The following is a 25750-nucleotide window of genomic DNA, read 5'->3' as shown; positions in this document are numbered from 1 at the left end:
TCTACTAGCAGAGGTAACTGTGCTCAAACATACAACCTGTCTCAACACAAAACCTCATAGGTAAACACGTAACTTCAAACACGTAACAAGTCAAACTCACATCTTTCTATCTCAGTACACGAGTGACATTAAATTAGTCACTCAAACCAAAACCTTGAGTCATCCTTATTTCCTCTGCCCATCTCCTTTCTACATCCAATTCATCAGCAACTTGCAAATGGGCTTTCAAGTGCATTCCAGATGTCACCACTTCTGGCCAGCTCCTCTGCTCTCATCCTAGTCTAGGTAGCCATCATCTCACGCTGGAACTACCACAACAGCCTGCTAACTGACATCCTTCTTCCTATCCCTCTGCCTGTAGCTAGTTTTTCCTCATTGTAGCCAAAGATCCTTTTAAAATACAAGTTGGATCAAGTTTCTTTTCTTGCTCAAATTTCCCATGTTTCTTTCCACTGCTCTTAAAACTCTTAACTTCTTATCATGATCTGCAAGATGCTACCTGATCCATCCTTTCTGTTTCTCCCTCTTGCTTACTCTTTGCTATCAGTCAAAAAGAGACCTTTGTTCCTCTTGTTCCCTCTTCCTGAAGTGCTCTTCCCAGCTGTTCAAACAACAAAAAAGACATAGTCTCTCATTTAGACTCTGGTCCTGTGTTACCTGCTGAGATGCGTGGGGCTGGTCAGGATGGAGTAACAGAGGCTCTATTCTGGTAGAGTCTAGACTGCCAGGAACAGATGAATAGGTTTATAAAATGACTGTTGGGCTTTTGACAGTAGATGTTGGCCCAGTACTATGAGCTCTGAGAAAAGGGAGAGAAACCAAGGTGAATCCTAGGGTGGCCTCTGCTTCTTGTCTGGGGCAATGTCTGGTCCAGGAGGCAAGAGGAGGAAACACATAGAGGCTGGTGACATTGAGAAAGCACGGAGATGGTTGGGAGCTTTGGAAAGGGTGCAGTAGCTGACACTATAGGGCAGAATTCTGGATAGCAAGTTGCTGAGCAGGAAACAAGCTCTAGAAATCTGCACAGGATCCCTGGGGGTCTCTCCTGAGTCTGGAGCCATGAGCCTGTTCATCCACAAGGCTGGGCAAAGAATGGCCACAAAATGATAAACTGAACTACTTCCAGTGCTCACACAAACTATGGAGGGACAGAACAGAGTCCAGAGAAATTCTGCCTTCAAGTGTATGGTAGACCTTCTCTGGTTAATGCATTTGCAGTATCCATGAACAAACAGGATTTGAAGGCATTGGACTAATACAATAACTGATTGGCAGGCTGGGCATCAATGGTTCATATCTAGCTACCCAGGAGCCTGAGAATGGGAGGATGGCAATTCCAGGCCAGTGCAGGCAGAAAAGTTCACGGAGAGTTTCTACTCATAGCTGGGCACGATGAGGCATGAGACTGACACGAGAGGAGCGTATGTCAGCTGGGGTAAAATCTTCTCCACAGAGGGAAGCTGCATGTGGTGGCAGGCATCTATCCTGCCAGCACCGATGAGAAGCTAGATAGGTACACTGTGATCCAGGTGTATACCTGGGCAGGAAGTGAAAAAATAGCCAGCAATAAACAGGACTGGAAGTGCAGCTCAGCCAAGAGCACCTGCAGGCATAAGGCCCTGAGTTCAAACCCCAGTACTATAAAAAAAAAAAAAAACAATACAAAAAAGCACTGAACAATTCACAAAGCAGGGAACATTAACCTGCACTAATAGGAAAATTATTCAATTGATACAAAATATTAGATAGAACTAGTAGAATAATAATGATGGACCGACTAGGGCAAGGATATTTAGTTACTTTAACTATTTACAATATTTTAAGAAAAAGATTATCTAATGAAGGGAGGCATGGTAGCTGTTATAAAGAACCAAGTGGACCAAGTGTGCTGGTATACTCCTGTAATCCCAGTACTCAGAAGCCCAAGGCTGGAGGATCACAAGTTCAGTGCTAGTCCAGGGCTCCACAGTGAGTTCTGGGCCAGCATGGGGCTATGTAGTCAGATTGTGTCTCAAACAAACAAAACAAAACAACAGCTGAAAGAAAATAAAGCCTATAAAGTGAAAACTTGACTGGATGGGATTAACAGTAAGTTAAGCACTGAAACCATCACTTATGAAATTGAAGGCATGACAATAGAATTTTTGCAGAATTCAACAGAAGAAATATAGGAGCAGAACTGTGCATCCATCTGAACTTTTCACAGTAGGTCTCTAGAAAGGATTAACACAGTCATGACCAAGTTCTGGCTTGAGTGGGCAGATACCTTTGGTCTTCTCATGGCCAGTTCCTAGAGAAAAGCTATTCGGAGTGACCATTAGAAGAATCTACACGAATACACAAGTTTGTCTGGATGTAATCGAAGTCCAGAATATCCCTATGGAAGCTAGAGGCAGTCACTTGCATGGGAGAGGGCCCAAGGATTGAGAATGGGAGAGGCATATGAAGAGAGACCAGCCCTGTCTCCAAAATAGTGGAGGAGGGACCAGGAAATGGCGGTGTTGCCTGTTCTGGAGGCACAGGTAAGAAAATTGAAGTCTGAGACTGGCCCTGGGCAAAAATGTGAGACTCTATCAGAAAAATAACTCAAGTGGGTATAGGGGGGCCTAACAGCATGGCTCAAGTTGTTAAGTACCTGCCTGGAGAGGCTTAGACTCTGAGTTCAAACTCTCACCCTCTCATCCTGTCCAGAACAACCACCCTTGATTGAGAAAGACCTTTAAGGGGCAGAAGGGGGATTGGGAGGGAGAAGAGGAGGGGTGGGTGAATATTCCCACTGATGGCTCACTGCCCTCCCAGAAGCTTAAGAAATCACACACACACACACACACACACACAGCTTACAACCAACTTCTTGTGGAAAGCCAATGGTGATAAAATCTTAAAAGCAGCCAGAGGAAAGACCCATTAAGTTTATAGGAACCAAGAGTAAGCACAATGTTCTCATTAGAAGCTGTGCAAGCTAGAGGACAATGAGATGACAAGTGTCACCTTTTTGGAAAGGATTTGCCAGGTCCTCATGGCTTAGATCAAACCCTCTCCTTCCTGAAATGTACGGTCTGTTTTTCTTCTTTGATTGAATTGTTAACTGACCCATGGACTCTTAAGAGGGCAGGGACTTTATTTTGTACACAGCTTTTTATCCCTGGTGCTTAGGAGAGTGCCTGGTATTTAGCAGATGCTCAAGAAATACAGATAAAGAAGAGTAGAATAGCAGGGGTGCTCGAAGAGGTAAAGCTGGAGAGTGGGGGAATTTGGAGGACATGCCATGGAACTTGAGCTTCCTCCTGTGGGTGGAATGTTTACATGGAGAAATGCTGATACTCTGTTTGCACTGTAGATAAATTACTCATGCATCCTCTTGTGCCAGGGGATTTTTAAAAAGAGTGAGCTTGAGATCAGATCAAAGGTGAGAGTTGGTACAGATCCATTGTAGGGTTCTAGCAGCCAGAATGAGCCGGATCTAGAAACTTCTGATGAGGTAGAACAAATAGGATTGGGTGACCAAATAAATGTAAGGAGTGACGTGTGTGACTGGGTGGATAAGGAAAGCAGGAAGTCATGTAGGTCTCAGAGAACAGAGATGATGTGTTAGTTATTTATTGCTATCTAACAAATAAGTAGCTTAAAACCAGTGCTCACAGTTTCACAGAGAGTAGCTCACAACATGACAGGGAGCTCGCTCCTTCAGAGTATAAAACACCCTGGATAGAAGCCACAGGCTGTCTTGGTAACATAATATTTGTAGTGACCTCACTTCATTTCTGCCCTATTGTCTGCTAGAAACCAATCACTAGATACAGCCACACTCAAGTGGGTTGTGGTGGTGGTATGACACAAAAGCATGAATCCCAGGAGATGGGCCTCACTGGGACCATGTTAGACACCACTGGCCATAGAGAGTGATTTGAATTTGAGGAGCTGAGCCCTCTCCGCTGGAAACATCTGGATGCATCTGGATACAACTGGTGATATACCTGTGGACTCAGAATGTAGCTTGGAGCCTTTGAATAGATTTAAAAATTAATGGCTTAGAGCCCTTTCTCCCCAACTTCAAGCCACAGTTTGAAGCTTCTAGAGGTCATCAGGAAAGGGCAGATTTCTTTTAGTATATGTGTTGGTACTGGGGCTTGAACTTTAGTCCTCATGCTCTTGCTCAGTTTCTTCCATTCACTCATGCTCTACCACTTGAGCCATACTTCTACTTATGGAAGCTTTGTTTTGTTTTTCTGGCAAAATGGAGATAACAAGTCTTGAGAATTTGTCTGCCTGGGCTGGCTTCAAACCATGACTCTGAGATCTTAACCTCCTGAGTAGCTAGGATTATAAGTGTAAGTCTGTTGCCTAGATATTTTTTAAACCCCCAGGATGCAATACAGGTAGGGGGAGGTAGACTATTTAGAGAGGCAGAGCTGAAAAGGTTTTTCTTCATCTGACAATTCTGTTCTACCGACTGGTGGAGAAACTTGGGGAGAGAGGCCTTCTCCAAAACTACAGGTTTGTGGTCTGACTAAATGGGGATGAGATTAGATTGTAAGTTTTAAGAAAAGGTAGAGAGGGGGAGGCTGTCAGTATATAAAGATAGAAAAAGTTGAATTAATCCAGCTGGCTGCCTCCTTCCTTCCCCAGAAAAAAACCTCATTTTGAAAACCAGTGGACAAAGTAAATTCCTGGGTTTTTTTCTAGTTTGGACATTCTGGGATTTTATGGCAAGATAATGCTAACTTGTTTTGTTTTTGGTTGGTTATAGGGCTTGAATTCGGGGCCTTGGCACTGCCTCTGAGCTTTTCTGCTTAGGGCTAGCTCTCTATCACTTTGAGCCATATTTCTACTTTTGGTTTTCTGGAGGTTACTTGGAAATAAGAGACTCACTGAATTTCCTGCCTGGGCTGAATTCAAATCGTAATCCTCAGATTTCAATCTCCTGAGTAGCTATGATTATAAGTTTGGGCCACTAGCAAATGGCTCTAAGCCTGCTTATTGAGGTCTGTTGGCATTGGAATACTTCATTGAGCTTTTGAAAGGAAAAGAATTCATATTTCTTTTTGTCAGTAGTGGGACTTGAACTCTGAGCTTTTCAGCTCAAGGCTACTGCTCTACTACGCTGAGCCACACAGCACCACTTCTGGTTTCTGGGTGAACAATTAGAGATAAGAGTCTCACAGACACAGATGTCCTGCCTGGGCTGGCTTTGAACTGCGATCCTTAGATCTCAGCCTCCTGAGTAGCTAAGATTACAGATGTGAGCCTATGGCTCACCAGCGTCTGACTATCCGTATTTCTTTGAACTTGTGAACAAATATAATAATGCTGACTTTCCTGAAATATATACCTACTATGTATCAAGTACTATGTTAAATATTGTCCATTGCAAGGTCTCTGTTGGATCTTGTTGGTCCTGCTTGAGTGTGCTCTCCAAGACAGCAGGAGCTTTGTCTAATGGACTGTGACCTTCCTTGCCAGCAGCTAGACTGGGCTCCTGGATGGTAGGAAGAATTTAGTGCATATTCTTATTAATGAGTTGAGGTTTAGCAAATACTGTGTGCATTCCCATTTTACAAATGTGGAAACGAGGACTTAGAGTGTCCAGCTACCTTGCTTAGCCCACAGGTGAAGGCAGAACCAGGACAGGATTTTTGAGACTCCAGAGCACGTTGATACCACTTCTTGTTGGTGAAAATGGTAGGAAAACAGTAAAGGAACAAACATACATTGGTGACCTTCTATAGGATGAGTGGAGTCCTAAGATATTTTCACACTCATCATCAGTGCTTCTGCAAGGCAGCAATATAATGCTTATTTTTCAGATGAGATAACTGAGGTTCAGAAAGACTAGGAACCCTACCTAAAATCATCCAGTCTAGTGTGAGACACTGGTTTGAAACTATAGCCCAGGTCTTTCTGACTCTAAACCATTCCTCTGCAAGACCCGGCCCATTAAAACTAATTTGCCGAAGTCTAGATTCTGGAAAATACGGTATTGGTGGGTGTGGGCAAACATGCATTCCTATAGTTTCAGCTTTCTAATCCACTAGACATGGAACTGAGAAGCATCCTCTAGGCCGATAAGTCCAAGCGTAAACTCCTAAGATGTAGCACAAAGTAAGAGCAGATGACTGAATAACAAACATCAGCATCACAGCCTGCCATTCTCTGTATCCTCCCCCTCATCACATGCCACAGGGCCAGGTCTGAAGTTACACTGATGATGTCACCAGTCTCTTAAAGGGCTCATCACTCAAATCCACTTGTCATATATTATTAAGCAGATCTATAATACATGTAACATTTCCCACCGAATTTCTGTTCTTTCCATCCCAGGACTAGGGAAAGAAAAATAGCATGAAGATGACTTTTTCCATCTTTACTGCCCTTCATTGAAACATAACTTTGTCTCAAATTATTCCCCCAAATGGCCATTCGGGCTTTGATTTCATTAATATAGATGAACTTACAGTTTAATAATTATCATTTAACTAATGCATATTCTATATAGACAAGTAAATGGATTCCCCTCATCTTTTCTTTTGTAGTCCACAGAGGAAGGGGAGTCTACAACGTTATCTTGTCTTTTTTTCTCCTCTTTTATCCTCCAAGTTATTTCTTGAGACTTTTGGGGTTATATCAATTATGTTAGAAACTTTCCATGTTATCACTTCTCTAGAGATAATGAAAGTCCTTCCAAAACTCTGAAGTCCTTGTGGTCTGAGTCTGAATCTCATTATAAGCAGCCATCTCAAGGATGTAAATTCTCCAGGTAAAGGGAACACGAGATCTGTGGTGGCTAGTCCAATGGTAGGACTTGTAAGGAATTGAAAGGCAAAGCCTCGCCTGAGGCAGGCAGCATGCTGAGATTCAAATATAGGCACTTAGCAAACTGGTACAAGCACAAGCTTTGAATGCAGGGCCAGTTTCCCGGGTGTGTGACCCAAGGCAAGGAGTCACCGCACAGAGCCCTGTGCGTGGACTTCCATGTCATCAGTCAGTTGTTAGTACTTTCCCAACAAGGTGCCTAGCTTTCTGTCTTACATACTGGTAGTAACTCAAGTGATCAGACTTGCCTGGGTATTAAAGTCAGCTCTGCCATTGACTAAGGTAGGCAGTGCTAGGGAAGCCCAGAGGACTGTATTAGGTTTCTACAAATTACAAGTCATCAGCCTTCCTCCAGAGACACTCTAATGAGGATTAAATGAGATTATGAATCATTCGTGCATTATATAGTCCTTATTGCCTAGTAGGCACCTATTAGATATTCCCTGTCCTTAACTAAGAGGGTATATCAGAAGCACTTGAAGGTTTGTTGTCTGGCTTAACAAGTGGAGATCAGGATATGCATTGGGTTTGAATGAATTCCTTATGTGATACTGATGTATACTCCAGGTTAAGAAAAAACAGCCTGTGGTTTTTAGAGATCTAGTGTAAAAGAACTTAATAGAGAAGGGCATAAGAAAAAAACAGGGAGAAACTGATGAACTACTATTAACCCTTAACATAATAAAAAGCCTGTTAAAGAGGAGCGAGGTCATCATTTTATAGCACTTGGGCTGACACAGATAGTACTGAATGCACTATGGGAACACATCCCGTTACCAAGGTTTCTATAAAATTTTCTGCTATTCATTTGGTCTGACATGGACACCCAGAGGAACAGAGGCCTGTGGAGGAGAAAAGCCAGGGTCAAGGCCAAGATTGGGGACTGAGTTTGGATTTATTTTCCTCTTAATGACCCTAATGCTGTACTCAGTTCCTGAAAAGATAGTATGCCTGGGGGACTAATACTGAATTATGTTTATTCTGCTAAGATTCTAGGCTTTGACATTCTTCTGATGAAAAATCTGAAGCCTATGCTCCTTGAAGTAAACGCAAATCCCAGCATGAGAATTGAGCATGAGCACGAAGTAAGTATTTAGAGCACCTCATTGATTATATTGCCAGAAACCCAAGTGTTCCTGCTTTTGAGGTATCCATGCTAAGATTCAGTAGTCTCACATTTTTACATCCAAATTTTCTTCAAGTCAAATAATTTTAGTTGATCTGTTGAGCTCTGAACAGAGTCTATTAATAAAAGACCTTTCCGACCTATGATCATTTCCCAGCATGCCGTTCTTCCCAATTTTAAGGTCTGGAAACTTAGAAGCAGCTGAGCTTTTCCGTCAGCTTTGACATGAGCTAATTAGGTAGCCTCAGGAGATGAACTAATTGAAATTCTATGAATATAATTTAACCATGTCGACATACTTGAATCACTAAGATAAATAGTACATTTAACAGGGGTTATATTTTTCCCCATCCCAAAAAGAATGTTAAAAAAAAACTCAGAAAATAAATCCCCAAATTAGTTGTAGGCTTCAGAATGATTCTCTAGATTCTTTTACTTTTCTTAACCGAGTTCTGCATTTAAACGGTGTGTGTGTGTGTGTGTGTGTGTGTGTGTGTGTGTGTGTGTGTGTGTGTGTGCCTAAGGCCTGGGTGCTATCCCTTAGCTTTTTCACTCCAGGCTGAGTTCTACCACTTGAGACACAGCTCCATTTCTGGCTTTCTGGTGGTTAATTGAAGATAAGAATCTCACACTTTTCTACTGAACCCTAATCCTCAGATCTCAGCCTCTTGAGTAGCTAGGATTATAGGAATGAGCCACTGGCATTCAGTTTATATTTCCAGGTTTGATAATCCAAAAGATAGTGCTGCTATTTCTCTTTGTGTATTTTGCAAATTCCTAAGAGGAAATGAACATTTTTTCAGGTAGCACTTAAAGAAAAATCACCATCTCTACAGATCAGCACAGACAAAAAGTGATACTGTGACCACTTGAACTGGTTGCAGGTGGGCTACTGATTGCTATGGCCTGACTATAACGCAGAATCCTTACCTATTCAAGCTTTCTCCAGGGGTATTTGAAAATGTCCCCAGCCTGGTTGATGAAGAGGTGAAAGTGGCTGTCATCAGAGATACTCTGCGCCTCATGGACCCACTGAAGAAGAGAAGAGAGGCCCAGTAAGTATTTTTTTACATCATTCATTGCTGTCAACTTTACTTATTTTAGGCAGACAAGTTACATTTCTCAAAATCTATTGATACATAAGATTGACTCAAAATCAGGAGTTAATCTGACATTTGGGGTTCTGTAATAAATTCTTGTACTGATGGTTACCCAGATCTGGGAAGTATCTTCTAAGTATCCAGTCTGCCTTGGTGGTACGCTCTCTGCTTGTCCACTCTTGGTCACATGATGCTTCGCTTTGAAATCCTCAAGCACAGGAAGCATTCACGAATGGCTGGTCATAGAAAGAGTTGCCTCCTTTTTATTTTCAGGATGTTTATACTCTTGCAGTAGAAGCTTTTCATTTTAAAGTTGGCAGTGCCAAGTGTAATGATCTCCTGGCATCTCTCATCATATAGACAGCAGTTAGCAGTTCTTCTCCATCCCTAGCTTCCCAGTGGGAACATTACATTATAGGGATATTGGCATGTGTGTGTCTCTGCCTGTGCCTCCACTGAGTCACCCCAGATATGGATGACATTTCACTTGGCTATTTTGTTTGTTCTATTTTTACCAAATTCTAGGCTCTTATGAAGTAAGGGTTTAGTAAATATCATCATTCTTATGTTTTAAGCAGAGACACCAAAGACAGGCATTTCAAATAGTACTTTTCTCCTATCCCCTGACAGAGCAGATTGGCCCAAAAGCACTCAGACATTTAAGCACTTGCCAGCTAGGCTCAAGACTAGGTGACATTCTAACTCCCCCCAAGTAAGTGATGTTTGGCTCATCCACTGTGACTTCTCACCGACTGGATTCAAGCTCAAATACTGATATAATTCCCTTTCCAGGAGTGCTGTTCACCCTTGGCATAGTGTCATTATGGTAGAACCATCCAGGGAGCTTTTAAAAATCCCACTGCTAGGCCTCTGCTTCAAGAGAGGTTGATTTGAATCAGTTTGAGCTAGAAGTAGCCACAGACATTTTTAGGCTCCTTAAGTGCTCTTACTGTACAGCCAAGACTGACCACTGTTGCCTTTGTAGGCTTTCACATCTCTAATGGGTTGGATGGCACCTGCTCCACTGAGCTCTTCCATATAGTGCCTGAGGCATAGGTGGCCTGAGGTTGGCTTGATCCTATCAAGAATGTCTACCTTTGGCTTGTGTGGCCCTATATGAAGGCTGGCTTCTGAGGATAGGACCCTCAAAGGGACAATGTGCCAGGGCTATAAATTCTCTGAACCAAATGGGGTGGAGGCAAATAACGGATCTACTACTGAAAGCATGCCGTGTTTTCTTTATCTCTCAGGAAAAGTAGGGCTTACAAATGTAATTTGCTTAGATTAATGGCAATAAATCTCATTCCTCAGAAAACCCTATCTTGTGATAGTGATTGATCTCATCAGCAGAGATGAGATCTCAAAGGATGGTCTGAACTGGATGGAGATATAAGTGGCTTTTGGTGAAGTATGGCAGGCGAGTTCAGTCTATTTTAGGATGGCTGTGACCCAAGGGAAGATGTTCATAACCCATTAAGAAGGCTCAGGCCTTCTTAATCTCTGAATAGAATACATAGAGGGGAAGGGTTGGTTGTATTTCACATTGAACAGCATTGAAACAAAATCAGCTTTCTTTCTCTTGTTCTAGTTGTTTTCCTTTCCCTATACCTGTACAATCCACAGGAGCTGCAGATTTGAAATTTAATAGCAGTGGGGCAGAGAACCATTGATTGGAAAGGATGAAAAAGGCATTTTATAACTTATCAAGTCATAAGTAGCAGCATCTCATTTTTAATTTAAAAAGCATTGATTTTTTTTTATTGATATCTTGGAACAGTTAGAACTTCAAGAACCTGACTTCAATTCTAATATAGAAACCCTTTCATCTCCCTCTTTCCTTATCTACAGTGTAAGGGTAGGTAGGTGTTAATAGCTAACTGCTGCTTACCTGTATTCTTCCTTACTTTCTGTTTTTACTTTTATTTTGTAAACTAATAGTAAGTATCCATGAAAGTACATTGTGATCTTTGAAGGGCATCTAGGTGTAAGGTGTTTTCCTCTTGAGGAGTTTATTATACAGAGAAGGCAATCTCTTTGTCTAGAAATGTATCAGGATGGTTTGTGATAGCACTTGGTTTCCATCACCAGAACAACTCAGTGCTGAATCCTGGCAGTCAAATTCTGAGACTGCCAGCCCAGCTATATTAACTGTCTTTAGAAGTAGTTCATTCTCCTCCTCCTCTTCCTCTTTTCCCCACTTTCTTCCTCTTCCTTCCCTCTTCCCCTCTCCCTTTCCACTTTTTGTCATTGTCCCTCTTTTTCCACCCCTCCCTCCCTTTCTCCTTCCTTTCCTCTAACAAAGTCTCACCCATGTAAACCAGGATAGCCTTGAATTAGTGATCCTCTATCCTCAACACTGAGTGCTGGGATTATAGACATGGCCTACCTCATCTAGCTTTAGAAGCAGCATCTTGTGTTTGTATAGGATCTCACCTAAACCTTTGGGGGAGTGGAATCTGTAGCTTTTCCAATCAATTTATTAGCATAAATCTGTTCTTGAGGGCTGTTTCTTGTGAAGACAATGGAAGTGGAGCTTCAGTTACCCCACGTGCACTGTAGAAGAATATAGGTACCCAGAGCTCCTCAGGTCAGTGACTGTGGAAGGGTGCAGAGGAAATGGAAGGATGCTGGACTTGGCACCAGCCAGGGCTGGGTGAAGTCCTTCATAGCTAATCATCATGTTAAAAGCGTGGATAAGTCTATTTGTTCTCTGATCTGGTCTGGAAAGTGAAAATAGAGATGTCTCTGTGGTTGAATTGTCATTGGCATGCCATGAAATGATACATGGGAGAAAGCCTTGTGAGCCATTTTACTAGTATTGCATCTTGAATGTTGATATTTCTGGCAACTTTTCTCCTTTCTTAGGAAGCATGACTCTTTAGTAATACCATGGAAGGAAGAGACAGGCTAGAGTGAGCTGTGGAGATTTTATTGACATTATGATGTCTAAGTCTGTTTACCTCTTAGTCAAAGGCATCTGTTTAGAAAATGATAATATATGTCCATATAAGTGCTTATATGATTCATGTATACATATATGTACATATATATATATATATAGCCCAGAAGCCTCTCTTCCCACAGTAACATTTCATAGTCCTCTTGCCATGTTGTTTACCTCCTGTCACCATAACAACAAAAAGAGAGTAGTCAGCTGCCAGAACAGTTGTGATCCTAATCAGAGACACCTGTCCACTAAAATATTTTACTGAGCACTCCAGCTTCCTTCTTACCTTGACTCCAAGTATCTCTTTGCAATTCTGTGCCATGCTTAGAACCAATAGATGAATCTTTTAGATTCTACATAGAATCTAGAATGAAGATGAAACATTCTAAGAGAGTGGAGAACAGTCTCCTAGGATCTCTCGGTTTCATGGCTGGGCTTGATTGTATGACCAACCAACGTGGCTTTTTACAATCTTAGAACTGTCTCCTGGGCTGAGGACTTGTCCCAAATGATAGAGTATATGCTTAGAAGAATGAGGCTCTGAGTTCAAATTCCAGTGCCATTACAAAACAATGAAGCTGATGTGTTGCCAAAACCTGAGCTGCTGGGGACACAGCAATCAAGAGGATTGAGGTCAGCTTGCACACAGAGCTCACAAGACCACCTCCCCCCAGCTCGCCCAGTGAAAACTGAACACAGTGGCACTTGCTCGCAACTCCAGCTATGTGGGAAACATAAAGAGGAGCATCATAATCCAGGCCCACCCAGGCAAACTCTGTTCAAAAAATAATAATAATGAGACCCATATGGGCTGGAGGCATGGATCAAAGTAGTAGAGTACACACCTAGCAAATTGAAGACCCTGGGGCAACTCTCCAAAAAAGAAAGAAATCGCTCTAAACTTAGCCCCCTACTTGATCAACTCATATGCCTTATTGATATCCCCTCCATAGTTATCTCGAGATGGATGGGAAGATGTGTTCCTGTCTATACTAAACCATGCCATCACACATAAAGATCTCCCTTACCTTTCTTCTGGAAACAGGCCCTTGCCACCAGGGTGTTGAACAGTCCATCTTTGTGTGCATGGCTAACCTTTGGTTAAAATTCTAAGTCCCCTGATATGAAAAATTCCTTTGTGGCCAGACTCTATAGATCAGTTCAGGAATATCTCAAGCACGTTGAAGATTTCATACAAATAAGTTTGGGTCATAGAGAGGTGGCTCTTTGCACGTTCATTTGCATCTCATTTGCATTATGTGTGGATTACAAAAATAAAAACTCATTCATTTTGAGTATTTATTGAGCACTTACTGTATTCCAAGGGAAGTCTACCGTAGCAAATTAGTTCACAGACCATAAAAGGGGGGCAAAACCCACACATAAGTATCTGTAAGGTGACAAGTGCTAAGTCCCTTAAACACAAAGACAAATTGTCAAGGAAGAAAAGTATAGGAATAGAGTATTTCCTGATGTGAAATATTTTTTTTAAACTGAAGAAGAGGTGACATTATAGTTGGGGTTTAAAGGATGAGTAGGATATGAAATAGAAAGAGAAAAGACATCTGTGGCAGAAGAAGCAAAAGCCACAGGCTCTCTGCAGAACCTCGAAGTGTTTATGTAGGCTGGAGAAACAGGTATACAAGTATACAAAGTGGTTTGGTAGAGAGGGAGATGAGACTTTGATGGAAACCTGAAGGCCAGTGGTATACAGCCTTGAATGTCAAGCTCAAGAAATCCAAACTTATTTTCAACCTGCAATACATGTTCAGAGATATCTGAGCCCAGAGATGACACATCATTTTGTGTATCTGTATGTTTTTCCTGGAGAAAAGGCCAGGAGTTATATTATGTAAAACCCAACTGTGCTATTAAGATGGGAGGCTCTGCACAAATGTCCAAGGTTGAGTTTGGATGGCGACACATTGTCTGTCTGTGCTTCAAAGGTCTCCGGCTATGGTGGCTGTCAACAAACTAGAAAAATGTGCATGTGTCTTCAAGGAAGATGAGACAGGAGATGACTAATGATAACTGCTAGACAGAAAACACGGCAGGTCTCTGCCATTTGAAAATGTGGAAACATTAAGTGAGAAACAACCAATAAGATCCTCTTTTGCATGAAGTCTTTTGAGAGGGAACCAATGAGACAGTGTCATTTCAGAGCTCTGTTAGGCTGTTGCTGAGCCCCTCTGAGGCAGATAAGTGTACTTCCTTCTGCCTGTGTGGAGACGGGACGGGAAACTCGATGAAGGCACATGGCCCATCAGTCATTGTTATGGTGGGGTTGGTGGTACTGACTTCCTCCAGGGCTTTTCCAGAGTTACTCCAGATAGGGATGAGGTAGCAAATGTGTTTAGAAATGTCCTCACTCACTGCTCCATGGAGCCTTAAACAATGGTGAATTTTTAAAATCGGAAGTTGTTCACTTCTTGGGAGGATACAAGATTCAGTACCAGTTCCACTTGGACTCAATTAAAAAAGAAAAAGAGGTGGGAGAAGTGGGGAATAATAGTTCCTTTGGGGCCTATTTCATAAGGAAGTGCTTGTCAGGTACTGATGGTATACAGCAGAGGGGCGGAGCTTGCATTTACTCCCATGTCTTCTTCATCACCAACTGTATACAGCAGGAACTATGATTACTTCTGCCTGACTCATGAAGCTTGACAGAGTAGACTTAGATTCAGAGCAGGTCTGTTGGGTTCTGGCCCTGGGAGGAAAGGGACACGGAAGCTCTTGATTCACTGACAGCGAGTGCCTGGCCAGGCACACATTCCCTAGTTGGGCTTGTGTCACACAAGGCTTTCTGTCTGACTTCCAACTTTGGGGCAGGCACTTGGCTCTGGATCTCCAAGGACCATACACAGCATGCAAGGAAGTGCCCCTGAGCGAGGAGACTTGGTGGCCAGCTAGATAATGTGCCAAGCCAGAAGGAATAAAACAGGCCAAGTGCAAAGAGCAGAGATATAAATCAGGATCCATACAGACCAGGAGAGAACAGTATGAGACAGAAAAGGGCACGGTTGAAAGGGACAGGTTGAAGTTTCAGAAGAAGGCAGGGCAAGCCAAGGACTGAGTCAAACCTATAAAATCATGGTCATTAGACCTTTCTAACCATGTAAAAAGGACAAGATGAGCCTCTTAGTTGGCCTGGCAGTTTTCAGGGCAGACTTCTCAAAGTCTGGGGCTTTGCTCAAGGGAAATGAATTGAAAATAGACACAGGAAGAGAGAGATGTTTAGACAAAGGGTCAGATGGAAGACCAGAGCCCAGACATGGTTCCCAAAGGGTATGTCTGGGAGAAGGGACAAATGCTGCTTCTCTGATGCTAGTGGCTCATGCCTGTAATCCCAGCTCCTAAAGAGACTGACATCTGAGGATTGTGGTTCAAAGCCAGCTGGGCAAGAAAGACTATGAGACTCTTATCTCTAATTAACCACCAAAAATCCAGAAGTAGAGCTGCGGTAGAACAATAGCCTTGAGCAAAAAAGCTCAGCAAGAATGGACAGGGTCTGAGTTCTAGCCCCAGAACTGGCACAAAAAAAAATTTAAAAAGAGTAATAGTCTATTGTCAAAAACTACTGAAAAAATATATAGCATAAAGTTTCCATCAAATTCAACCACTCAGATTTAGCCTTTTCTAACTTTTCAGTTAATACTATATAGCATTCATTTATTTTCTTTTATTGTAGAGGCAATACTGTGATGCTGTTTTGCATGCTGTGTTTGTTTTCCTCCATTTTGCATGACCGCAATGATCTCCTTGGGATTTGTAACTCTTGGTGGGCACCGTTTGTGTCAGTGGCTGGATCAGAGTTTGCCTCCCTGTTATAGAATGCTTTAGTTTCTTTCTAGCTCCCTGTGCCTCAAGCTTTATGGGTGGGGGGAATGATGGGTAACAAGAACTGAGAAGCACTCCTGGGGTTTGTGCACAAGTAGGAGAGCAGAGTAGGGAAGAGCAAGGACCCTGGCTCTGCCATTTATAGCTGTAAATGGTACAGAATCACCTCCGCCTCTGCACCATGATTTGTTCATCCCTAAAAAGGAGTTTTCAGTAGGGTTTTGTTTTTTTCAACCTGCAAATCATCAGAAAAGTCTTCATTTCCAGGGAGGGAAAAATGTTGCTTATTCCTAAGAGAGTATTTGTCATGGGAAATGTCCAAACTGGATGTGTTGAAATAAATTGAACAATATATAGAACCTGGGAGGGTTTTTTTTTTTTTGATGTGTTTTGTGTTTTTTTTTTAAAGGGGGAGAAAAAGGTGTGAGGGAAGAGGTGGTAAATTAAGTAGGAAGACATCTACAGAAATGACAGGTTAATCTTTGGCTGTGGGGATGGATTTGATTTCCCTCTAATTATCTGCTAGATTAAAAGAAATGAAAGATCAAAATGAAAGCCAGTTCCAGTAATCATTTGAAGCCCTGGGTTATCACACCAAATGGTTGGCAATATTCACCAGCTGCTTTCTTTCCTTTGTTTTTTTTTTTAAATACAATTTCTGTTTCTTCCTTTGCTTTCAACAGCATGGGCGCCCCTCCAACTCTGGTGGCAGAGGCTAATGTGTGGGACACACGGGAGGGTGGAATCTGACCCAGCAAAGTAGTCAAGCCCTCCCCCAGGGTCCTCCCTGCTCTCCTGCCCGTGTCACGTCAATATCAGGAGGGTTCATCCGGCTCTTAGAGGACCCCTTCCTCTTCCTCCTCCTACACCTCTCCAACACTGCAGGGTGGGCCTGAGAAGCTGCTAGGGAGTGAAGCAGGGAGTGCATGAGTGGAGGCGTATCAGTGAGGGTGAAAGAGAGGCAGGACTACACATGTGTGTTGATGGCCTGTGACATGTGGACTCTGTGCCAGAGACTGAGTTAGTGATGTACCTGAGCCTCGGTGATTACAGCGTGCAGTAGTGAACTAGATAGGAAGGAGTGGGGGTGGAGACCATATAGAAGCCTCATCAATGGAAACAAGTGCCAGTGAGGCTGCAAGACAGGCCAGGTTTGGGCCTCAGAGCAATGAGAGACTTTCAGGAGGTTCACAGCGAGGTGGTCCATGAAAACCCCAAGCTAGAAATAACCCCACGCCTATCAGAGGAAGAATGCACTCACTCTGGATGTTCACTCACTGGCATTCTGTATGTCGATGAGATTCACAAACCATAGCTCTGTGCATCGATATTATTGTAAGTCATAAAAGCATATCGACAGTACCGTTTCAATGAAATAAAATTCAAAACAGGCAGAACTAAGCTTTGCTTTATGGAGATGCATTCCTAAGTAGTACAAATATGAAACAAGGTGAGAAATACTGATCAGAGAGTTGTTATGGTTTCCAGGTCAGGGAGGGGCAAAGGGAGGGTGATCTGACCCGAGTACAGGTCCCTCCCTCCCTCCCTTCCTTCCTTCCTTCCTTCCTTCCTTCCTTCCTTCCTTCCTTCCTTCCTCCCTTCCTTCCTCCCTTCCTTCCTCCCTTCCTTCTTTCCTCTCTCCCTTATCTTTCTTCCTTTCCTTCCTTCTCTCCCAAGTCCAGGATGACAGTGGTTGAGCAGGGAAAGTGTTGGGAATCAGGACCAGATGATATGGGACTAGATGGGTCAGGCAGGCCAAGTGTTCGATTTTATTTTCTGCCAGTCCTAGGGCTTGAACTCGGCCTGAGCACTGTCCTTGGGGTTTTTTCCTCCAGGCCAGAGCTCTAAGCCACAGCACCATTTCCAGATTTTTCTATGTATGTGGTACTGAGGAATCAAACCCAGGTCTTTGTGCCTGCTAAGCAAGCACTCTGCTACGTAGGCCAAACTCCCAGCCTTGATTTTTTTTTTAATTGTAAAAGCAGTGGACAAACTCTCAACAGCATCAGGTTGATACATGAGATTTGTGTATTAAAGCAATCCCTTTGAGGAAGGAGGCCAGGGTGGATGAGTTAACAGAGATAGGGATCATGTAGATGAGGTAGCCATGGTAGGGATGGTGAGAAACACAAGTGCCAGGAGATATTTAGGAAGAGACATGGGCAGGACTTGGTGATGAATAGAAGAGGAAAGCATAAAGGGACTCAGGATTAGCAGCGCAGTGGCCTCTGGTGTCAGTCACAAAGCTGGGAACCCCAAGAAAAAGAGCAGCTTTGGGGAGCCTGATGAGAGCTGTGAGGCTTCTGGATGTGTTGTGTGATTGGCACTGGGTACGTGGCCAGGTGCTCATGAGAGGGTGAGGCCTATTACAAGGGAAGAGTTCCCTTGAGGAGAGCAGGTGGTCCCCCTGTCTGTGTGACCTTATTGGCAAATGTGGTAGAATCAGGTGAGCAGGGGCAGGGGCCTGGCTCTGATCCTGATGCTTTCTGACCTATTCCCAAGGCCACAGCAGCATGTAAAGCCAACCTGGCTTGGATGCTGGGTACAGAGACACCCTGTGCCATCTTCAAGCTGCCTATGTGTACAGGTATGTGGGCTTAACCCACTGTTAGGCTTCTAGCATTGCGTGGCTGCTTTAGGGTCCTGAAGAATCACTTAGCCCAGTTGTAAGTTATGCTTGTGGCTGGAGAGGGGTGGAGGGTGGGGACTAAGGAACCAAACTAGTACCACAGGCAAAGGGCATTTCTCCAGATCACCTGCCTCACTGGCCTTCTGGGACCAGTGCTCCCTCTGCTCACCACCACCATTGTCATCATCACCCCACGACTGCAAGACACTCCACTGTTCACAGAATCATTCCAAGACAAGCCTGGTAACATATACTCACACGACCTTGTAAGATAGGTGGGAGGGAAGTCATTGCCCCCATTCTATGGGCAAGGAAACGGAACTGCAGATGGCACGTGTGCCTCCAGTTGTGGGTCTCTGTCTTGGCCACATCTAAGCTGAGGGCTGAAGCCTCAGAGGAGAATATAATTTCTGCCCAGCAGGACCTCTGTCAGGGGCTATGGAGGACAGAAACCAGAACCTGACCTCACAGGAAGCCCTCTTCTAGGGGGAAAGGGGCTGTTTACCTTACAGGAGGGAAGCAACTGCTAGTAGGTGATGGGATAAACTCTTCAGGTGCCAGTGAGGAAAATAGGGGACCATGGCTACGGTTTGCAGAGAGATTTAAGCTCGATAAAAAAAAACTTCACTTTGCTTGAAATTAGAAGTGACTCAAATGAATGATGCATTCCATGTATTCCAAGAACGAATAGCCATGTGTAGTAAAAGAACGCCAGCTCTGGAATGAGCAGACATGGGTCCAGTTCTCAGCTGTGTGGTCCTGGGCACGTCACGTGACTTCTTGACATCTGGGGATGATGGTGTCTGCATTGCAGGTTTGTTATTTGATCAGGCAACTATTATTGTGATGAAATACCTGAGGCAAAGAAAAATAACTTACAGAGAGGAAAGGTTCATTTTCCCTCGTAGTTTCAGAGGTTTCAGTCTGTGGTCACCTGTCTCTCTTGCCGCTGGGCCTATGGTGAGCAGAGCATCGTGGCAGGGGGCATCTGCTGGGGTAAAGCAGCTTACCTTATCGCAGCCAGGAAACAGAGAGGGAAGGAAGAAGGATTAGAGACAAGACATATCCTTCAAAGACACTCCCTAATAATCACCTCCTATAGTTCCTCCCACTTCTCCATAACCCATCAACCTAGAAACCATCAATGGACTAATCCATCAGTGGGATCCCAACTCTTGGATCCACTCACTTCCCCAGAGCCCCACCTCTAACCAAGTTCTCCTGGTGATCAAGCTCTCAATATTAACTCAGGGGTAATATTTAAAGTACAAACTATAATAGTGTGAGGATCGATAATACCGAAGCAGGTCCAGGGAACCCTCATTCCACAAGTATCTCTTCAGGAGTGGAGGGTGGACAATCCAGTTCACACACCTAAGCCCTGTCTATGCTGGCCTTCTCACCTAGCTCTGGCTCTCCTTGTCAGTCCCTGAGCTCTAGAAGGAAGATTCCAGATGTGTCCTTTGCTCTTGAAAAATGAATGCAGGTAGTGCGGGAGAGGAGTGCTTGGTACCCAGAGCAAGTATCTAGAGGGCATGGGACACAAGTTCTATGTGGGCATGTCTCCTTAGCCCCAAGGTCCCCCTTCTCTCTCTGGAAGAGGAGACTACCAGAGTCAGGCTGGGATAAAACACTCTCAAGTCCACGGCCCAGTGCAGGAGCCCATTGCCAGTACCTGACGGCAGGGTTTCTGCGGGATTCATGAACAGTGGGACTTAGTTATAGCTACTGGCGTGTGTAGTCATGTGCCGTTCTGAGGCTCTAATGACACAATGAGGACATGGGTACAAAGCCAAGGGCAGGACTGGGGGAGAGGGGAAGTGAGGAGAAGGAAGGGATTTGGGGAGAGGTGAAATGTCAGGGCAGAGACAATGGATGAATTGTATCTGTGGAAACATATTGAACTCCTCCAGCTCCATCTTACCTCCATGGTAGTGATGGGAGTCTAGAGGCAGAGCACATCTCTCCTGAGATTGAGGTTCTGAGAATGGCAAGCCTGAGGCCTAGCCATCTTGCCAGGAATTGAGGATAAAACTGCATCCTGTTCCAATACCCAACTGGGCCACCATGGCAGCAGGGAGGGTAACACTGGCATCCGTTTCTAGATCTAATTCAGTAAAATGTCCCCAAGATCCTTTCACACTGACACTTTGGTCTCTGCTGTACTTCCGGCTAAGGTCAGTGTAGGCTGCAGAACTGGGGTAAGGTGGAGATATTGGTTGCAGAACCTTAAAGATATGGTGGCTGAGTTGGGGCCCAGGGCCCAGGCTGCCTCAACTGAGATTGTGTTTTTCAAACTTCAGTGGTGTCAGAGTAAGTCTTTGCCTCTTTGTTTCCGATCATCTGTGTTTCTGACCTGCCCTAGGTGACCCCATGTGGCTGGTTAGATAACGTTTGGCCTACCAACTCCTGTCTTTGGGTCTGTCCCAAACCACTAGAACTCTGGGAAGCAGCCCTTCAACCCCCTCCCTGGGGTTTGGATCTGGGGTAGTCCTGGGATTCTGGGATTTGTCCTTATGCACGAGAGGTGGACAATGCCCCTAGGAAAGGACGCTCTAGGGATTGAGTTCACCAGTACCACAGACAGCAAGATGTCCTCATTCAGTGAAACTCAAACACAGATGCCCCATACAGTGCTTGGAGAACCACAGCACTAAAAAATGCCACACAGAGCCATGTCGTTCATTCACACTTCATTTTTTCTCTTTCCTTCCATGAGGATTTCTTAAGACAAGTGAAATATTAAATGATTGTAAAAGCTAACCTTTAAGGCACAATCAAACTCTCTTAAAACAATTCTTTTAATGAGGGGGAAAATGTTGCACATTTTTCCCCTTTTCATTCTCTTCCAACTGGTTTACAAGGCAAAGTCCTACATGCATTCTTAATTTGGACTTAGCCTTTCTCTACAGCAGAACAAGTGGTGGGGAATTTTCTTTTTCTTTAGGCAACAGCAACATTTCTGTCTCATTTGTTTTTTGGTTTTTTTTTTTTTTGTTGCTCTGCAATATGGCAGCTTGTGATTTGAACTTTGGACCTTCTAGGACTGCATTGCTCATGATCAGTAAATATATCAGGTTGCAGATTTTAGCCATTTAATTATTGAATGTGGAAATGCTTCTTTGCCTCATGAATATTTTAAAATGGAACAGTAGACAAATTGCATTTGGTTTCTAAATTTCAATATACTTCTGAAGCACTTCATAGTTCATCATTATCTGAATCCCCTATGCTGTGAGCTCTGTTTCCCCCCAGGGAATTTGGTAGCAGAGCAACTTTGCTCAAAACTCTGGAGAATGGGAGGACATTTCCAGGGAACAGGTCATCCTCAAATCCTTGTCATTGTCAGTGTCCTTGTTAGAAATGGAGCTTGAAGCAATACTTTTATGTAGCAAAAGGTAAGGAGCTCTAGGGGCTAGTAGTCTGTATTTGGACTTGATTTTTCCTCTTGCTCTCTATGAAATCTTGGATAACTAACTTCTCAGTGCCTCTGTTTCTTCATCATGTATATAATAGAAATAGCTACTAGCTGGGCTATGCCAGTAATCCTAGCTACTCACGGGGCTGAGATCTGAGGATCATATTTAAAACTAGCCTAGGTAGAGAAATTTAAGAGGTTTTATCTCTAATTAATCAGCTTAAAAAAAGATAAAAAGTTGAAAATAATGGTATGGCTCAAGTAGTAGAACAAAAAGCCAAGCAAGAGGGGAAGGGCCTTGGAGTTAAAGCCCCGGTGTTGGTGTGTATGCCTGCACGTGTGCATATACACACACATGCATGCACACATATGAAAATAGCTACTTCCCTGTGATCAATAAATGAATGACAGTGCTTAACACACAATAGACTGCTGGGACATAGGAAAGATTTAATAAACAGTAGTTATTTTATAATTATCTTCATTGTTTCTATTTTATAAAGTCCCTATCACAGTGCCAACTGCATAGCATAAATAAGGGATAACTATTATTACTACCATTAACATCATTACAGTTCTTACAACTGGACATGTATTAAAATAGAGTTGTCGCTTGGTATCTGTAGGAGCTAAATTCTAGGATCCTCCACTGTTCCAAAATGTGGAGGCTCAAGTCCCTGTACACACCCTCCTGTAGTGCCTAATGCAATGCAAATACTCTGTAAATAATTCCTCTATTGGATTCTTAGAGAATAATGACCCCAAATTATCTATACATGTTCAGAACAGATGTAATTTTTCCACCCAAATATTTCAGATCCTTGGTTGGTTGGATCCTCAGATGCCGGATCCATAGATTCAGAGGGCTAACTGTAAATCGCTTCTTCCCCCTGTGCAAATTATATGTGTTTTACTTTGTAAGATAGGAATTTCGGGAAGCAAATGGCAGCTTAATGAAGTTCAGCAAGAGTGAAGTAAATCAACGGTGCTCATATAAATAGTTTAATTAAGATAACCCGTGATGCAAAACATGTGTTCAATGTGTGCCTTAAATGGAAAATGGCTTCCACAGGTTTCTATTGAACCACTGCACAGTGACACAGGAGTGGGAATTTTAAGCGCAATCTTCCCATGGAAGGCAGTGCTGACTGTGAGCTGTGACCTGGCTGGGAAGTGAGTGTCTGCCCTACCAAGATGCACCTTGCATTTGACCTTGGGCATAGTTCCACACCTCCCTAAGCTATGGTTGGTTCGTCTGTAGAGTCTGTTATGTTGAGAAAACGCTGCAGTTCTTTTAAGTGCATGTGATTTATTCCACTTAAAAAAAGACATAAAAATAAAGAGGAAGATTTCATCTGTTGACAATCCTTAGACTCTGCAAATTTCACCCATTGCTTTTAAACCACCAGGTATGAGGTGGCAGCTATTTGAGGGCGGTTTAATTGGAAGTTGTATTTATCATGGAGAGTGTATGTGCTTGTACTAAATGTGTTTTTGACAGTCTCTCACCATCCAGCCGCTTGCTTCCAACTGGAGTGATTTGCTTCTCTATTGCATTCAGACGAAACACTTCAGTACTGGTTAGAAACGTTAATTAGTTTGAAGAAGAGAAACAGGATTGTGTTTCTTAAAATAGTTCTGGATACAGAAAGCTATTTTTTTTTTGGTGCTCTTATAATCTGGCTGCTTCATAAGGGTGACATTATGAGGCTTTGCGTGTAGCCTCTGCCCAAATTCCTTGCTGGCATCTTTGAATCTGGTGAAGCAGTGCTTGTAATTAAAGGACAGAATGACAATCCTCTCTATGTGTAGCTATTTTAGACATAGCCCAGGGACTCTCAAGGTTTGAATCTTAACACATATTCTGCCAGTTGTTTGTTTGTGAGAATTCGTTCTTCTAGTCGTGGAAGCTTGCTGTTAAATTGGCCTCTGATTATATACCAGTGTAAATTGGTATAAACAGACCACTAGCACTGTGGACCAAGCACTGTGCTGGGAAAGGGATGAATATTTGTGCGAGTGGGACACCTGGGCTGCTGTATGGCTCAGCCCCTCACTTGCTTCCATGCCACCCACTGTGGTCCAGGTGTGGAGCCTCGGCCGGTGAAAGTGAAGACAATGCAGCGTGACCCTGTAATGTGGGCTTTCTGCATCTTCCCGGCAAGGGGCTTGCGCCAGTTTCTAACATTCTGTCAGCTCCATCTCCAGTCATAATAGCAATAAGTCTCAGGCGGTTACTTGAGTAGGCATTATGCTAGAATTCCAGTGGCAGGCAGAGGATAGCTGTTTTGAAAAAAAGTGTGGTTATTTTGTGAACAGCAAGTGATCACATTTGTCTGTTTATGTATTATGGCATTTCAGGTGGTCTCCATAGATAGATTCTGGCTCTTGCTTGGAAATGCCTGGTTAAATTTCTGCCCTAAGTACTATGAGCATTCAGATTACTTTATGTGATACATCTGAGTTGATAGGAGAATGGCACTCTTTTGATAGAGGAAGTGTTCATTTGAACTTGAGTTTCTCTTTAATTTGTTTTGCACTGAAGTCTCTCCCTCTCCCTCCCTACCTCTTCTTGTCTCCTTCTGATACAGAGGTTTGAATTTGGGGCCTTATGCTGACTCAATTTGCTGGTTTGGCTGGTTCTCTACCACCTGAGCCAACCCTCCTTTCTTGCTGATTATTTTAGAGATAGAGTCTCCTGGGCTTTTCTGACCAGGCTGGCTTCAAACTATGATCTTCCAGATCTCAGCGTCTTGAGTAGCTAGGATTACTGACATAGAAGTCATTTTTCGTGTTATTTCTCCATCCCCTTTTTATCTTCTTCAAACTACGTGGACTAATCTCAGCTGAAGGAGCCATTTACCTATAATATGATAAATGTATTGGCTATTTATCATTTATCTGCCCACATTTAAGCTCCTTTCTTTGGGAAAGAACACTGGTTCTTTTTGTGCTCTAGCTGTAAACTGGAAATCTACTGAGTTAGTCAAAAATAAGACAAAAGAAAAAAGATATAACATACCACCTGCATTATGGGAAACTGTTGGGTTGGAGGATGCGGGCAGAGGAGCTTCCTGGCACTGAATCCACTCAGGGCGTACCCAGTGGGCTCTCCTGCTCCCTGCTTATACTATTGTGTGAAACCAAAGCCTGTCCTGTAAGTAGTAAGCTTCTCACCTAACTCATCATTCCTCCAGATTCCTAAGTGCAAAAGGTCTTCCATCTCCTCTTAGAAATAGTGTAAGACCAAGAAGCTAGGACAACTAAGCTAATACATTCGGGACATACTACCCTAATATGACAAGAACTTCCAAGGAACAGAGTGAACACACTGAAAAGGAAACCTTTTAGAGTGTGACAGACCCAGGTTCAAATCCTCATCTTTCTCTTTCAGGCTTTGTGATCCAGGGAAATCCTTCCACCTTTATTAAGTGAGATAATACCAGGTACATGAGCTCAAAATGAATCATACATCAAGTAAGATAGCATATGTAAATATCCTCTGTGAATTATACAGACATATAAATTTGCATTTATATAAATATAGAAAAATGTGATTACTTATTGTAGTGGTTTTAACATAATAAGAAACCACATTTATCATGCTGTTTAGTTCGTATTCTCTATTTGGGGGCATTATGTGCCCTAGGCTTGTTACGGTCTCTTTCCTATTAGCTGTTACAAAGGAGATCCACAAGCCTGAAGGAAAGAAGAAATTAAATTAATGAGGAACTTGTGTGCATCAGAACGACCATTCCTCTGATTCCAGCTATTTTCGTAGGTCCTCCTGGAAGCTGTCACGTAATTCTGTGGCAGCCATTAGAACGGATTCACCATTTAATTTAGGCTGAGAAATCATTAGTGGGGATTTGACACAGGC

At 43.1% G+C, this 25750-nt stretch overlaps 1 protein-coding gene and 1 long non-coding RNA gene across 4 annotated transcripts in view; one reads left to right on the top strand and one right to left on the bottom strand.

The window, feature by feature from the left end:
- The window catches only part of LOC150065881 (uncharacterized), a 35834-nt gene extending 23480 nt beyond the window's left edge, over positions 1-12354 (bottom strand). Inside the window, exons 1-2 of the long non-coding RNA XR_016534995.1 lie at positions 12273-12354; positions 8870-8971 (exon numbers count right to left, since the gene is read on the bottom strand). This is a non-coding gene — a long non-coding RNA (uncharacterized LOC150065881). The remainder of the gene's footprint in view (positions 1-8869; positions 8972-12272) is intronic.
- Positions 1-25750, top strand: part of Ttll11 (tubulin tyrosine ligase like 11) — a 231151-nt gene that overhangs the window by 86051 nt on the left and 119350 nt on the right. For all 3 annotated transcript variants that reach the window (XM_090330567.1, XM_090330565.1, XM_090330566.1), the window contains exons 5-6: positions 7803-7898; positions 8879-8994. In XM_090330567.1, coding sequence (XP_090186693.1) covers positions 7803-7898; positions 8879-8994 — 212 coding nt within the window. The remainder of the gene's footprint in view (positions 1-7802; positions 7899-8878; positions 8995-25750) is intronic.

This window comes from Megascapheus bottae, chromosome 3 (genome assembly GCF_031878675.1).
Source record: "Megascapheus bottae isolate mThoBot1 chromosome 3, mThoBot2.hap1, whole genome shotgun sequence".
NCBI classification, from domain to species: domain Eukaryota; kingdom Metazoa; phylum Chordata; class Mammalia; order Rodentia; family Geomyidae; genus Megascapheus; species Megascapheus bottae.
The sequence above is the reverse complement of the archived record's forward strand: the minus strand, read 5'-3'. Positions and strand labels throughout refer to the sequence as shown.